Source organism: Mercenaria mercenaria, unplaced genomic scaffold (genome assembly GCF_021730395.1).
Source record: "Mercenaria mercenaria strain notata unplaced genomic scaffold, MADL_Memer_1 contig_3943, whole genome shotgun sequence".
Classification (NCBI taxonomy): Eukaryota; Metazoa; Mollusca; class Bivalvia; order Venerida; family Veneridae; genus Mercenaria; species Mercenaria mercenaria.
The window spans coordinates 1-17,480 of record NW_026462132.1 but is presented as its reverse complement, the minus strand read 5'-3'; the positions used below and the strand labels follow the sequence as shown (position 1 = coordinate 17,480).

The window sequence follows — 17,480 nt, the reverse complement described above, 5'->3', positions numbered from 1 at the left end:
AGTGTTCACAAGCTTTTCCTTTGATTTGACCAGGTGACCTAGTTTTTAATCCAACATGACCCAGTTTCGAACTTGACCTAGAGATCATCAAGACTAACATTCTGACCAAGTTTCATAAAGATTGGGTCACAAATGTGGTCTCTAGAGTGTTCACAAGCTTTTTCATTGATCTGACCTACTGACCTAGTTTTTGACCCAACATGACCCAGATTCAAACTTGACCTAGAGATCATCAATACTAATATTCTGATCAATTAAGTTTCATAAAGTCTGGGGCCAAATGTGGTCTATAGAGTGTTAATAAGCTATTCCTTTGATCTGATTTACTGACCTAATTTTTGACCCACATGCTGGCCCATTATCCATCAACAGTGATGGATAATGGACCAGCAGAATTAAGTGCAAAATTTCGCAGTTTGTGTAAAGTCAGTAAAAACATTTTCTGTCAGGCTGTCAAATAAATACAATTAAAATGGTTTGTTTGTTATTTCTGTTTTCCAAGCAAATTATTACCGGTACTCATCAGTTAATCATACATTGAGACCCAGATGAAAAATAGGAGGTGCACAAGTTCATATCATGATTAAGACTTATGCAAGGTTTCATGAATCTATATTAAATACTTTTTGAGCTAGGCGTGTCACAAGGTGAAAATGTGCATTTTTTACTATTTCAGGGGCTATAACTCTAAAAATAAGGGGCGGAGCAGACGAAAAATAGGAGGTGTGCAAGTTCATATCATGATAAAGACTCATGCAAGGTTTCATCAATTTATATCAAATAGTTTTTGAGCTAGGTGCGTCACGAACTTCGGACGGACGCACAGATGGACAAGAGCAAATCTATAAAAAACCTGTGTAATATATTCAAGTTTTTACAGTATATGAGAAGTGGTCAAAACATCATAAAATCTGACAAATCAAGGGCCATAACTCCTCTAAAAATCCTCAAACCAGAAAATACCAACTACATGCACAACTTGGTTTTCCAATTTTCACTCCTGTGAAGACTGGTGTAAATCCATCCAGTGGTGACAGAGGAGTTGCGTGGACTAATTTTATTACAAGCAGACAGACAGACAAAAAGCTACAAATCAAAATGTCTCCCCTACTACATGTGGGAGACACATTATGCCTCAGCTCTCCTTGTAAGCCTATTATGCTGAATATTCACCTCATTTAGAGCTGCTAACATATGAAAAAAGTCTACAACAATAACTCAGTAATCATACCATGATACAGTTTGGTTTTCCAGCCGTCCACAGGTTGACCTTCCTGTCCTCACCTCCTGTCACCATCACTCGGCCTGTCTTGTGACCCATTGCCAAACAGTTCACATTCGCACCATGGGCTACAAACTCCTCTGTAAAATAAGCAATGTTTTAGACAAAGGATTAAGAGAATAATAGCTTAAAATTGTTCATAGTTAACATATCAGCACATCCCCACTTCCTGAAAATTTTAGTTTCCAGCTTGGAGTTGATATTTTGCCATCCACTGTAATAGTTTGAGGGCCTTTAATCTTCTGCCATTTTACCCCCTCATACAACCCTCTCATACTGAATGCCAAGCAAGGGAGTTGCCATACAACTGTCCATGCCTTGGTAAAATGGAGTCATGATTATCTTTGTAAATCTATTCAATGTGGCATGAGTGGTCTAAAAATTACACATCTTCTTCTTTTCATTTGACAAACTGCAGAATTTATAAAACTCTAAAACTTTCAATGAACTGTTGTTTGTATTATTTAGTAGATAAAGACTAAACAAGAGGGTCATAACAGTGATATAAATTAAAACTCAGACCCTATTAGCCATCTGGACTCCTTACAGGCAAATTCTAGGGGCGCAGCTATTATTAGCAGAAAAATATACTAACAGTGGTTTAGATCTACATACTTAATAATAAGTCTCGTAATTTGCTTCCTGCAAATATACATCAATTTCTTAAATTCAGAACACTCGTCAAACTCACACTGAAAATGGAAAGTTGTAATCACCCAATGCATGACATGTTCTAAACGTAGGACACAGCCTCTCAAACATGAACGCATTTAATTTAAAGTTTAAATGATTTTTGCAGCACTTGAGGTTATGGGTTGTTCATGGGCTTTTTTGATAGAGGCTGCACGCTTATAGACATCAGCTGAATTCTAGTATTTTGTTACAATGTCAAGTTACAGGACTCACAACGTGTCACAAAATTATTACTTGTACAAAAAGTACAAACCATGTTGCAGTCAGTGTACTAAGCAGTCATGGTCTGTTAACAGCCCATTTTTCATTAATAGTCCTATTTGGGCTTTAGGACGTTTTATAATCCTGATGATATTTCCTTCTGTCACTGCAACAGGCCGTTCTAACCTTTTTAACAGCCTTCAATAAACCTCTACTTTCTAGTGCTGTATTTCTATGGGCACACCCACTGTTAGTGACGGAGTAAATAATCCGTGTTTGCCAATTAGTTGTTGTATATTTCGGTAATTTTAATAGGTCCGTTTAAGTGACATCATGCATATTAATAAGACAGTCTCTGAAAACCCCAGAATATTGACATTAAAAGAATCCAAAGCCATTCACCGGCTGGGCGACTACCTTGGAAACTTACTGGACCAGCTTTAATTTTGGTTGCACTGGGTGAGTGTTAATTTATATCCCTGTCATAATTACCCTGTATCGCTCACCTGTTAAACTTGGCCTTTGAATCATCAAGACAAACATTCTGACCAAGTTTCATGAAGACAGAGCCATAGATGTGGCCTCTACATAGTGAACAAGCTTTTCCTTTGATCTGAGTGATGACCTGGTTTTTGACCCCACATGACCCAGTTTCGAACTTGGCATGAGAATCATCAAGAAACAAGAGCTGTCACTAACGGTGACAAATGCCCCAAGCAGCACCGTGACCTTTGACCTGGTGACCCCAAAGTCAATATGGGTCGTGTACTCAATAAGTACTATTGGCATGTGAAGTCTGAATGTCCTGGGTACAGTGTTTAGCGAGTAAAGTGCCTTCATGTTGTCTTCATGCAAAATGTTAACGTTGTGACGAATGGACGGACAGTTGAAAACTAATATGCCTCCCTTCATGGGCATAAAAACATTCTTACCAAGTAACATTCTTACCAAGTTTCATGAATACAGGGTTATAAATATTGCCGATAGAGTGTTAAAAAGCTTTTCCTTTGATTTGAGCGGTGACCTAGTTTTTGATCCTACATAACCCAGTTTCAAACTTGGCTCAGGAATCATCAAGATAAACATTCTGACCAAGTTCCATGAAGATAGGGTCATAAATATGGCCTCTAAGTTGTTAACAAGCTTTTCCTTTGATTTCACCTGATAACCTAGTTTTTGACTCGACATGACCCAGTTTCGATCAGGCCTAGAGATCATTAAGATAATATTCTGTGTAAGTTTGTATCAAAGCAAAGCATAAATGAAACCTCTATAAGGCTGAAAGGGCCAAAATGGAAAAAATTTTTCCCATTTCAGGGACACATAAAGGAATCTAGCCGGTTTTCGAAAGGAACCAAGATCTTATTATGACTTGAATTGTTTGTAAGTGTGGTTAAAATCAAATATAAAATGTCACTTCAATCATGTTCAGAAGGTAAATATTAACAAATTTTGACTCTTTCAGGGGTCTATCAGGCGCCGTAACTCCGGACCCTATGATTGGATCTGACAGATTCATCATAGAATCCAAGATTTATTGTTGCTACAGATATTGAAAAAGTTTGTATCAAATCAAACATCATGATCAGCAAAAAGGTCAATTTTATTAACCATCGCTTTGTGAAACAATTAATATAAACTCTGTAGAGCTTTAGAGAGACTCTATTTTAAGAATAGTTAAAACCAATTATACCTAACCCCCAGTAATTTGCTGGTACCCATTTACAACTGGGTCAACTGAGGCTATTGTGATAAAGTGCCTTGCCCAAGGACACACTGCAATGGGAGTAGCCAGGATTTGATCCTAGGGCCTTCATCTCCGTAGGAAAGCAACTAATAGCCCTCTCAACCAATGCGTCCAGAGTGAAATGGTCAGCCTCTATAATGTCACTGAGACATCGACCTACTCTGATGCTGATAATAACTTATTCTTTTTTAAAAGAGACCTTGTACAACTGTACAGCTAAGCTTAATGTACTTTAAATAAAATACGGAATGGTCTGAAATTTGCCCATTATTTGGAGGTCCCCTTAAATTCAAGAGGGGCCACCCAGTCAAAAACTTTGGACTATTTCAGGGTCCTTGTGAAATCATGTTAGTGTCGAATCCTGATATCTGAAGCTAAAATATTTAAGCAAGGCTGTTGAAGTGGCCTGTATTACAGGCTGTAAGCCAAAAAGTATGAAATACACAGAATGGCAACTGGTGGTAATCTCGCATGATCTTGTGTAAGTGCATGAATCGGTGTCATCTTAGTGAAGCGTTAAATGTTAGCTTCTAAAACAACATTAGTTTAATGTGAAATAGTCTTAAGACACAAAATACATGTTTCTTACCTGGGATTTTTCTAGCTAATTTGGGAACATAGCCTATATCCCCAAAATTGGGAATTTTGACGTGTTAATGTTCCAAATTGGGAAATATTTAGTCCCATAGGATATAGTAAGGATGTGTTTAAGCACTTTCTCATACACTTGTTTCACATTGTAGACAATCTTAAACATAGTTCCATTACAAAGTTGTCCATAACTTGGTCAATTTTTGATGAAATTTTTTTCAGAATGTAGATTGGGAATTTTTGCACTCATTTTGGGAAAAATACATATTTTTTGGCATTGGGAAATAGCCGAATAACGGCTGTAAAAACGGCCGAAAAAAACCCTGCTTACAATCAAAAGAAGCGTGGTTATACGGTGACAATTAATTTACCATAGTAAAATGCTTGACTGTCAATCCAGAGGTCCGGGGTTCGAATCCCAGTCCAGGCACCAGTTGGAAATTTCAGAGATGCTCTAGAAGACACGGCAATATATCTAACATTGTCATCTGCAGACCAATCTGTCACTCTCCAACATGACCTAAAGCTTCTAGAAAAGTGGGAGTTGGAGTGGGATATGGAGATCAACCCCTCAAAGTGTCAGGTGATCCACGCCACTAGAAGAAAACATCCTATCCCTACCCAGTATTACCTACATAAAGTCCAACTTGAATCGGTCAGCTCAGCTAAATACCTAGGTGTGGATAGCGCAAATGACCTATCATGGGACAATCACATAAACAGGTCAACCAAAAAAGCTAGCCAAACCCTAGGGTTCTTACGAAGAAACATTAAGGTCAAATCCCAACCAATTAAGACCACTGCTTACCAGACTCTAGTCCGACCCCAGCTCGAATATGCCTCCAAGGTATGGTTGCCCCACACCCAAGCTCAAATTGACCAAATTCAAAAGCCTCCAAAGGAGAGCCGCCCGTTGGATCAAGACCGACTACGGCCGTACTTCCAGTGTAACAGATATGCTACACTCCCAGAACCTTCGTCAACTGGATTTAAGGCGTATAGATTCTAGGTTATCACTCTTCTATAAGATTCATCATGATCTGGTTGCTATCCCAATCGTAGATTACCTTACCCCAACGACCCGATGTGTCCACTATGGCCATTCCCTAAGTTATAGGTTAATTACTGCAACCACTGACTATTACAAGTTTACTTATTTTTCGAGAACAGTGTACCACTGGAACCAACTTCCCCCCAGTGTCGCCCACCACCCTACCCTAGAGCAGTTCAGTCCTGCAAACTCAAGTTTTAACCTTTTTATATCACCAAAGTTATTTTTTAGTTTCTTCCACTCTATATTTTTATCACCATATTCTTTCTCTTTTTGATTTTGACGTGCAAAACGTCTATGTTCCCGCAATGGGTTTGACATCTACGGAAGATAAAGGTCTTATGCCAGGCATGTTAAAGAACCAGACTGTCTATTCGCAAAGAGCTAGGCTAAGTTAGCCGGACACATCTGTATCTAAAAAGTTCCCTCTGTCTGGGGGCTTTGTCTGACTCTGTCCCTCTGGTCAGATTGTTCTGTTTATGTACTATTAGAGGATGAATTTCGCGCCCTGGCCTGTGTTGCTGCATTTGTGATATGTAAAGCGCCTCTGAACATGTTTATCATGAAAAGGGCTTTATATAAATCTGGTACAATAATAATAATTGAACGGGTCCCTATTTTGCATAAATGGCACCTGGAGAATTCGTCACTTCCGGTAAACAAGATCTTGTTCAGTTGTTACATTTTTTTGCCAAGATTTGCTCTCTATTGCTGATCTATTTATTTTTATAGCTCTTAGACTTATACTGCACACCTGTATTTTCGCAGCAATTAACAATTTTCAGTGATGTTGTTATAAATTCTGAAATCATATTCGCTGAATAGGGAACAAATTTTGCTGTTTCAAAGCTTGCAAAATCTTCGTGAGCAAGTCGAAAGAAAGTCAGAAGTCCGCTACATGTTTTAGAAAACAAATCTGGCAAATTATATACAGTTTGGCAAGTTATTTTTATGTCACATATGATCAACAGATGCCATTCATGAGGTTTTTTTTATTAAATTATTTCTGATTGTGAAATCATTTCACGATTTGGTCATTTAAAACTGTACTGCCTACTTACGAAGTTTCCATGCTCTCTTTGTCTGAGACATCTTGTAATAACTAATTAAGCAATAAAACACTAATTCATCTTATACAAAAGTATATATATGTCAAATAGTTGGGAATTTAGAAGAATTTCGAGTCCATGACTTCGGCTTCGACCATTTTTTTAGAAAGCATGTAACAATTTGTTTCATTGGACAAGGATCCAGAGAGTTTTCGAAATGACTAATCAGGGCGCCGGTAACAAACACGTATTTAATACAGTGCGCAAGTACTATTTCCACACATTTTTGTCAACTTCCTGTTAATACCCTCAGAATCGAAGGTTTCAATTACGGGCTGCAAATAATTATGTTTTCACGTCGAATAACAAAGATTTTTGCAGGAACTTTTGCAGAAATGTACATTATATTCAAGGACAGTCTCCGGAGCCTAAAATAAGAGAATATTTCTATTTTATAGATCACCAAGGACAGGTTTAAAATCTTTCATAAGTTATGAAGCATAAAAGACTGATTCAGTGTTTGTCTTCTCCTAGTACTTCTTCTTCTTTGTCTTTATCCTACCGTATGAAAGAACCGTGAATTCACGTATTAATAACAATAAGCTGTCCACAAGATTCCATGATTTTGGTTAATCCAACACCCAAGAATAATTAAGCATATCCACCAGATTTGTACATGTATAATATGATCACTTGTTTCAGTTCTCAAATAAAGAAAATTTACTTTGGTGGTTTCTGGTCAGAAGCTCAGATGTCAGGGTACTTTCTTTTGGGTTTATTAATAGCAGTATACTGTCTGTAACGATTACTATGCAGGGCACAAACCAAGACATCTGCCCCCAGTTGAAATGGCAGATAGGACATAATTTGCCCCCCATTGCTTATTTTTGGAACGGACATTTGCCCCAATATTTTTGTCTTATATGCCAGTATATATAACAGTATTTTTGGTTGTTTTATTATCAAAATTACTCTAAAAGTCAATTTTTAGTAAAAAAAAGTATTTTATTGATAATAATTTGATAAATATGTTAAGGTAAATAACATAACATATCATTTATTTGGCATTAAACACATTTACATTTATAGCCAAACTATTTCAATGCATGCATGGAGTAGAACATGTGACAATTTCAGAGAAAGTCCTAACATGAAGTATGTTTACAAAGTAAGACAAATATAATAAGAATACTTGTAGATAAAAAAGCATTTCAATAACAATGCAAACTATTTAAAGTAAAGCACAAAATAGAATCTATTACACATTATTTCGTTCCTTATTAGCAAAATAAAGGTACTTGGATAGATTATTAAGTGTCACAGAATTTTTTGAAGACATTAATGTTTCAAACTTATGAACAGTTGGCCAGTGGCAAAAATATGGTTTCAAAATTTTTTTACGTAACATATAATATTTTGGACAGACTAACAGAAAATGATATTCGTTTTCTACTACATTCATGTTGCAGTTTAAACACAGTCTGTCTTCCTGTCTGACTTGTTCATATCTCCCTGATTCTACCGCTAGGTTATGAGAAAACAGCCTAAATTTTGCCAGTGATATTCTATATTTGCTAATATTTACATGATTAAGGTATTCTTCAAGTTGAAATGAGTGTTTGTAAAGGCTATATGAAGCCAGTCTGCTAGAATTATTAATGTTTGAGTACCACACTTGTTTATATATATCAATTATTCTGTTTTTAATAACTTGAAAGTTGATCTGGATATTTTCTTGGTTAAGTATGTCATTCCGATTTCATTTAAAATGGATTTGATTTGATGGGCCCAGTTTTTCCCACTATAAGAGTTATCATTATCAGCATCAGTTTTTAGTGTTCTATACATACGTTTCAACAAGCAGTTATTATCTAGTGATATTAATTTTAACCAATATTTTATTAAAATCAGTTTTCGTTGAATTCGCATTGGATATCGCCCCGTTTCTCCGTATAATCCATCTAGATTATAGTAAATAATAGCCTGTTATTCAGTAATAAAAGTGCTCATAACAGTGCTATAATTTCTTAATTAGTGCAATGTTTTTAACACTCAAACTTGTTAATTTGGCAATTATCTACTACAAAATTGTATAAAATATGACAAACGTCTTGTATCAAGTTCCAAAAAAATCACTGGGGGACAAAACTATTGGGTGGGGGGGGGGGGGGGGGTTCAAATGTCCGTTTCAGAAATAAGCACTGGGGTGTGGGGGGGGGGGGGCAAATGTCCTATCTATCATTTCAACTGGGGGGCAAATGTCCAGCAGTCCTCTTTTTCATTCGGGGGCAAATGTCCTGGGGGGCAAATGTCCGGTTCCCATCAATCTCTTACACTGAAATTCTAGTTTTGCAAGTATTTCCAATTTTAAACCGTGAAACAGATGTGTACAGTCAATATTAACTTGTAACTTTTCTTCAATGACCAGATTACACCATTGTTCACTGTTAAAGAGTTGTCATGTGCCTTTCACAGTAACCAGATGTTTCAAAAAGTCTTTTATATTAACCCAAAGCCCACTGTAGTTGGATAATATATTTTAAGAACTGAGAAGACAAAGATGGGAGGGCACATGCCAAGCGTACATGTTTTTTTTGTAAACTGTAGAGACCGTAACATAGCTCTTCGCGTACTTCGATTTTTAGCTTGACTATTCAAAGAATAGTCTAGCTATTCTACTCACCCTGGCGTCGGCGTCGGCGTTGGCATCACACCTTGGTTAAGTTTTTGCATGCAAGTACATACAGCTATCATTTAAAGGCGTATAGCTTTGAAACTTATTTATTCTTTTTCTAGGTCAATTACCAACCTCACTGGGTCAAGTTCCATAACTCTAACATGTATTTTGAGCAAATTATGCCCCCTTTTGGACTTAGAAAATTCTGGTTAAAGTTTTACATGCAAGTTACTATCTCCAAAACTAATGTAGATATTGAATTGAAACTTCACATGTGTCTTCCGGGTTATAAAACTAGTTGATAGCAGCAAGTCCCATAACTCTGACCTTCATTTTGGCCAAATTATGCCCCCTTTTGGACTTAGAAAATTCTGGTTAAAGTAAAATTGCGTGCAAGTACATACAGCTATTACCAAAAGGCATATAGATTTGAAACTTATTTTTTCTTTTTCTAGATCAATTACCTACATCACTAGGTCAAGTCCAATAACTCTGACATGTATTTTGGCCAAATTATGCCCCCTTTTGGACTTAGAAAATTCTGGTTGAAGTTTTGCATGCAAGTACATACAGCTATTACTAAAAGGCATATGGATTTAAAACTTATTTTTTCTTTTCTAGATCAATTACCTACCTCACTGGGTCAAGTCCCATACCTCTGACATGTATTTTGGGCAAATTATGCCCCCTTTTGGACTTAGAAAATTCTGGTTAAAGTTTTACATGCAAGTTGCTATCTCCAAAACTAATGCAGATATTGAATTGAAACTTCACGTGTGTCTTCGGGGTTATAAAACTAGTTGACAGAATCAAGTCCCATAACTCTGACATGTATTTTGGGCAAATTATGCCCCCTTTTGGACTTAGAAAATTCTGGTTAAAGTTTTACATGCAAGTTACTATCTCCAAAACTAATGCAGATATGGAATTGAAACTTAACATGTTTCTTCGGGGTTATAAAACTAGTTGATAGCATCAAGTCCCATAACTCTGATATGCATTTTGGTCAAATTATGTCCTCTTTCGAACTTAAAACTCTTTTGATATTTAACATTTTGGGTAATGATTTCCTGCTTCTATGACAATATTTCGAATAGTCGAGCTTGGCTGTCTTACGGACAGCTCTTGTTTAAAAATAAAATGTTTTTTACAAGTGTATTGGTTAAGATTAAAAATGTAAACAACAGACTCTGGCTATGAATCATTGGAATGAATGAATGACGTCGATAATACTGATTGACAGTGAATGCTAATGACTCAATGTGTTGAAGAAAGGTAGTTAGTTTGTAACTGTAATTTCCTTTCAGTTGAAATCCTCTCAAAACTGGTAAAGTAATTGATATGTTTTGACAAAGATCACTGTCTTTGCTATTCGCCAGCTGCTATTAAAAAGGGCAAATATATAAGATTCAGTGTACGTTTCACTTCACTGGTACTGCCAGTTAGTAAGTTCATACTCTTAAAAAAACACATCACAGAAATTTGGGCAGTTTTGAACAATCAAAACGTTGGCAGCATTTAAGGTTATATTTTTTCTTAACACAAAAACTGCTGTTAGGTAACAAAGCAAATGTGCCGATAATCCGGAATTCACCGATAATGATGTTATTTTCACAAAATTATTCCAGTTCACATAATGTAATCGGTGCACTTAAACTGCCTAGCAATAGCTACTGCTGTTATAGGGAAGTGGTAGAGTGTCAGCCTTAGGTGTGAGAGATCCTGGGTTCGAGTCCCGGTTAGAGCTTATATATTTGCATTCTGCTACAGCATGTTTTTTCCTGCTAACAGACTGTTCCAGATGTTCTAAATTTTTAGCACACAGTATCATGGATCATTATTTAGCAATCCAGATCACAATTGAATGTTAAATCAAATGCACCCGATTAGAAAATATTCACTATATTATGTCCCTTTAATGTTTCAGCTCTCCATGTTCAAGAAGAGTTACATGTCCTTGATCACAAAATTTTCTTGTACATGAAAAGATTAAATGATCATATTCATAACTGAATGCTTCTGGTTAAAATATTTTCTATATTTCTGGTTGAAATATATCCATGGACAAAATTTGCCTTCATTCAAAGATTTTTAACTTCATAACTATGATTTTAAAAACTTAGGTACTATCTCTATAAACTATGATAAACTGTGATGTTTTTCTAACTGCTTAAACTTTCTTAAAACACAAACGATATCAATAATTTTTTTATCAATGGAAAGGATATAAAACAAGCAATTTATTGATAAATTTCAATTATTATTTCGAAATAAAAGGGATTATGAACGTTTATCTTACAGTGTTTTTATACGCCCAAAGGGACGTATTATGTTATGACGCTGGTGTCCGTCTGTCCGTCCGTCTGTCCGTTAGCAATTTCGTGTCTGCTCTGTAACTCTTGAACCCCTTGAAGGATTTCAAGGAAACTTTACACAAATGTTCACCACACCGAGACGATGTGCAGACCGCATGTTTTGGATGTCTCACTTCAAGGTCAAGGTCACACTTAGGAGTCAAAGGTCATATCAGTTTGTTTCGTGTCCGCTCTGTAACTCTTGAACCCCTTGAAGGATTTCAAAGAAACTTGACACAAATGTTCACCACACCAAGACGACGTGCAGAGTGCATGTTCCGGATGACTTGCTTCAAGGTCAAGGTCACACTTAGGGGTCAAAAGTCATATCAGTTTGTTTCGTGTCCGCTCTGTAACTCTTGAACTGCTGGAAGGATTTCAAAGAAACTTGGCAGAAATGTTCACCACATTGTAACGATGTGCAGAGCGCATGTTCCGGATGACTCGCTTCAAGGTCAAGGTCACACTTAAGGGTCAAAGGTCATATATGACTTTGCTTTGTGTATATTGCTCTGCATTGCAGTGGTCTTGTTTTTATTTGGCAGATCTCTTTTTTGTACTTACAATAAATTTTTTATTTAATTACTTCCCTTTTATGTTACTATAAATAGCTTATTTTGAAACTTTTTTATTATTGGCCGTAGGGAAAAACCGAGACCACTTTTCTGTGGTACAACATGGATGGTACCTCCAATTTTAAGGTGTATTTTTACATACCTATACCTGATAAGGATTTTTTTGTAGACTTTGATTTATTTTTTTCTGGACTTAGATTTGTTTTTTGAAGTTTTCCTTTTGTTGTTCCAGTCCTTTGGGGCTACAACAGTCAAGTTCTTAAAATTTTGCTCCAATCCTATGATGTAAACCTTCGGGCGTATATTGCCCCGCATGGCGGCGCTCTTGTTTCTAAAAGTAATAGGAGCATCGCTACGACACTATTAAAATCATATGTCATTTAAAACTTTTATTCATTTTGAAAAAAATAGTTGAATAAGAAAATACGAAAATCGTTATTATTTCAAAACTTTTTGAATTTTTAAAATCCATAAATGAGCAAAAAAGTTATCAAAATTAAAAATTCTAATCCAATGCACAAATGATATAAAAATATTTTTTTGCCTGCCACCAGATAAACAGGTGTTGATGCATGACATCAGGGCGATCACTCCTGTAAAAGATGTATTTCATACTTCTTTGGCTAGGGTTCAGTGATTGCTATCTCCTTTAACAACCCGAGAAATCAGCTATACGGAATGAATTACGGTTAGTTACAGATTCATTCCGTAGAGTTGATACTATGATGCTAAATTATTTTGAAATTTTTTATCTTCATTGTCACTAAATGGTAAGTGTCACACTCGCATTGAGTTTAATTATTTTGAAATTTTTTATCTTCATTATCACTAAATGGTAAGTGTCACACTCGCATTGAGTTTAATTATTTTGAAATTTTTTATCTGCTCGCAGTTTTAGTTTTTAGCTCACCTGTCACATAGTGACAAGGTGAGCTTTTGTGATCACGCAGCGTCCGTCGTCCGTTCGTGCGTTCATCCGTAAACTTTTGCTTGTGACCACTCTAGAGGTCACATTTTTCGTGGGATCTTTATGAAAATTGGTCAGAATGTTCATCTTGATGATATCTAGGTCAAGTTCGAAACTGGGTCACGTGCCATCAAAAACTAGGTCAGTAGGTCTAAAAATAGAAAAACCTTGTGACCTCTCTAGAGGCCATATATTTCACAAGATCTTCATGAAAATTTGTCAGAATAATCACCTTGATGATATCTAGGTCAAGTTCGAAACTGGGTCACGTGCCATCAAAAACTAGGTCAGTAGGTCTAAAAATAGAAAAACCTTGTGACCTCTCTAGAGGCCATATATTTCACAAGATCTTCATGAAAATTTGTCAGAACGTTCACCTTGATGATATCTAGGGCAAGTTCGAAACTGGGTCACGTGCCATCAAAAACTAGGTCAGTAGGTCAAATAATAGAAAAACCTTGTGACCTCTCTAAAGGCCATATTTTTCATGGGATCTGTATGAAAGTTGGTCTGAATGTTCATCTTGATGATATCTAGGTCAAGTTCGAAACTGGGTCACGTGCCTTCAAAAACTAGGTCAGTAGGTCTAAAAATAGAAAAACCTTGTGACCTCTCTAGAGGCCATACATTTCATGAGATCTTCATGAAAATTGGTCAGAATGTTCACATTGATGATATCTAAGTCAAGTTCGAAAGTGGGTCACGTGCCTTCAAAAACTAGGTCAGTAGGTCAGATAAAAGAAAAACCTTGTGACCTCTCTAGAGACCATATTTTTCATGGGATCTGTATGAAAGTTGGTCTGAATGTTCATCTTGATGATATCTAGGTCAAGTTCGAAAGTGGGTCACGTGCCATCAAAAACTAGGTCAGTAGGTCTTGAAATAGAAAAACCTTGTGACCTCTCTACAGGCCATATTTTTCATGGGATCTGTATGAAAGTTGGTCTGAATGTTCATCTTGATGATATCTAGGTCAAGTTCGAAACAGGGTCATGTGCGATCAAAAACTAGGTCAGTAGGTCTAAAAATAGAAAAACCTTGTGGCCTCTCTAGAGGCCATACTTGTGAATGGGTCTCCATAAAAATTGGTCAGAATGTTCAGCTTGATGATATCTAGGTCAAGTTCGAAAGTGGGTCACGTGCCATCAAAAAGTAGGTCAGTAGGTCAAATAATGAAAAGACGTTGTGACCTCCCTAGAGGCCATATTTTTCATGGGATCTGTATGAAAGTTGGTCTGAATGTTTATCTTGATGATATATAGGTCAAGTTTGAAACTGGATCAACTGCGATCAAAAACTAGGTCAGTAGGTCTTGAAATAGAAAAACCTTGTGACCTCTCTAGAGGCCATACCCTTGAATGGATCTTCATGAAAATTGGTCAGAATGTTCACCTTGATGATATCTAGGTCAGGTTTGAAACTGGATCACATGCCTTAAAAACTAGGTCAGTAGGTCAAATAATAAAAAAACCTTGTGACCTCTCTAGAGGCCATACTTTTCATGGGATCTGTATGAAAGTTGGTCTGAATATTCATCTTGATGATATCTAGGTCAAGTTTGAAACTGGGTCAACTGCGGTCAAAAACTAGGTCAGTAGGTCTAAAATTAGAAAAAGCTTTTGACCTCTCTAGAGGCCATATTTTTCAATGGATCTTCATGAAAATTGATCTGAGTGTTCACCTTGATGATATCTAGGTCAGTTTCGAAACTGGGTCATGTGCGGTCAAAAACTAGGCCAGTAGGTATAAAAATAGAAAAACCTTGTGACCTCTCTAGAGGCCATATTTTTCATGAGATCTTCATGAAAATTAGTGAGAATGTTCACCTTGATGATATCTAGGTAAAATTCAAAACAGGGTCACGTACCTTCGAAAACTAGGTCAATAGGTCAAATAATAGAAAAACCTTGTGACCTCTCTAGAGACCATATTTTTCAATGGATCTTCATGAAAATTGGTCAGAATTTTTATCTCGATAATATCTAGGTCAAGTTCAGAACTGGGTCACATGAGCTCAAAAACTAGGTCACTATGTCAAATAATAGAAAAAACAACGTCATATTCAAAACTGGGTCATGTGGGAAGAGGTGAGCGATTCAGGACCATCATGGTCCTCTTGTTTTTTATATTCTTCGTCACTTTTGTATATAAGTCAATGTCATAATGGACTTTGCAACATTCTCAGGTCCATTCTTAAAGACCAGTAGTCATAGAATCAACTGTATGGAATGAATCTATTCAGTCTTAATGAAAGTTAGTTTACTATACAAACACATTCACTCCATAGAGTTGATACCATGATGCCTAAATTATTTCAAATTTTTTGTCTTTTTCCATTGTCTAATATGCATTTCTGGTTTAGCCCCGGTATCCATCATTGCTTTATACAGAGCTCCAGATAAGCTGCGTATTCGGTATTTACGCAGTTAAACCCAATTGAATTCATTGTTTGTGTTGAAACGCAATCAAAATTTCTAATAGCCAATTCATAAAAAATCACTTACATACCACATTTTCCTTATTATAGAACAGGGTACAAGACTTTAACATGAACTCCGGTAATTTTTAAATATAATTGGCCTGAGACGAATTACATCACGTCAATCATGGTTACCCTACCCACCGTATATACATGTAGTCTTTCATTTTTAATGCGATAGTTTAAAGAGGTTACGGTGTCATGCATGATAAAAGATACATTTTTTTGTATACTGTTCTCAATAAGTAATCATACAACGATTAAAGTCAATATGATTGTGTTCTGGCTGATAGTTACTTAGTTGGAATTTTCTCCAAAAAACTGAAAAGGACAATTTTGCCGAGGTATTTTAGCACTGTTTACGTCAGAAACAAATCAAACTAGACTTGTCACAGAAGTGATGAATTATACCCCCACAATATGTCACAAAACTAAGCCAATGTTAAAGCCAAACTTGCTTGACCTTTGACCTACTGACCTCAAAATCAATAGAGGTCATCTACTGGTCATGATCAACCTCCCTATGAATTTTCATGATACTCGGCCCAAGCGTTCTAAAGTTATTGTCCAGAATCCGGGTCACTCTGACCTTTGACCTCTGGAATTCCAAATCAGTAGGGTCATCTGCTGGTCATGACCAACCTCCCTTTTAAGTTTCGAGATCCTAGTCCCAAGCGATCTGCAGATATTGTCTGAAAACCATTTAAATGTTCTGGGTCACTGTGACCTTGACCTTTGACCTACTGACCTCAATATCATTAGGGGTCATCTGCTGGCCATAACCAACCTTCCTATTAATTCTCTTGATCCTAGGCCAAAGCATTCTCAAGTTACCATCCGGAAACTGTTTAACTGTTTCGTGTTATTGTGACCTTGACCTTTGACCTACTGACCTCAAAGTCGAACTTGACCTGTATTTGATGATGTTACACCTGTGTAACAAAACTTATGATCCTAGGCCCAAGAGTTCTCAAGTTATCATCTGGAAACTGTTCAACTGTTCGGGGATCACTGTGACCTCGACCTATTGACCCCAAAGGCAAACTTGATCTGTATTTTCTGATTTTACACCTGTGTACCAAAAATTCTTTAAAACAGTCAATTCTTTAATAAGTTATCATCCGAAACCATTCAACTGTTTCGAAGTCACTGTGACTTTGACCTACTGACCTCAAAGTCAAACTTGACCAGTATTTCATGATGTTACACCTGTGTAACAAAAAATATGATCCAAGGCCCAAGCCTTCTTAGGTTATCATCCGGAAACCGTTTAAATTGTTCTGGATCACTTTTACCTTGACCTTTGACCTACTGACCCCAAAGTCGGACTTGACCTGTATTTTCTAACGTTACACCTGTGTACCAAAAATTATTTAAATTGATCAAGCCTTTCATGAGTCATCATCCAGAAACCACAAAACTAACGGACTGACAGACCGACTGACAGACAAGCTCACTCCTATATACTCCCCCACACCCCCACCTCCAAACCATGTTTTGTGGGGGTATAATAAAAATTATCGTGGAATATAACAGCATTGAGCAGTGTTATAGATAAATTCGTTTTTGAGTTGTGTTTAGCTTGCCACTAAATTTTGCCAATTTTTGTCGAGCCCGCTTGTGGAAGTGAAGGCTTAATTGTCCAGTGGCTGTTCGGTGTATGTGCGTGTGTCCGTGCGCCTGTCCAGATTTGTTTATACTGGTTTCAGGTTGTCTGTCCATCCGTCTGTCTGTCTATCCATAGACACAATCTTGTGCGCACCATCTCTCCTCAACCCCTTGACACAATTTAATGAAACTTCACACAAGTGATC

General features: G+C 36.8%; 1 protein-coding gene across 2 annotated transcripts in view; it reads right to left on the bottom strand.

Annotated features, from left to right (window-relative positions):
- LOC128553561 (katanin p80 WD40 repeat-containing subunit B1-like) overlaps positions 1-6,770 on the bottom strand; it is a 28,892-nt gene extending 22,122 nt beyond the window's left edge. For both annotated transcript variants that reach the window (XM_053534742.1, XM_053534743.1), the window contains exons 1-2: positions 6,627-6,770; positions 1,232-1,362 (exon numbers count right to left, since the gene is read on the bottom strand). In XM_053534742.1, the coding sequence (XP_053390717.1) occupies positions 1,232-1,362; positions 6,627-6,657 (162 nt within the window). In that variant the 5' untranslated portion in view covers positions 6,658-6,770. The remainder of the gene's footprint in view (positions 1-1,231; positions 1,363-6,626) is intronic.
- Between the last annotated feature and the right edge of the window lie 10,710 nt (positions 6,771-17,480).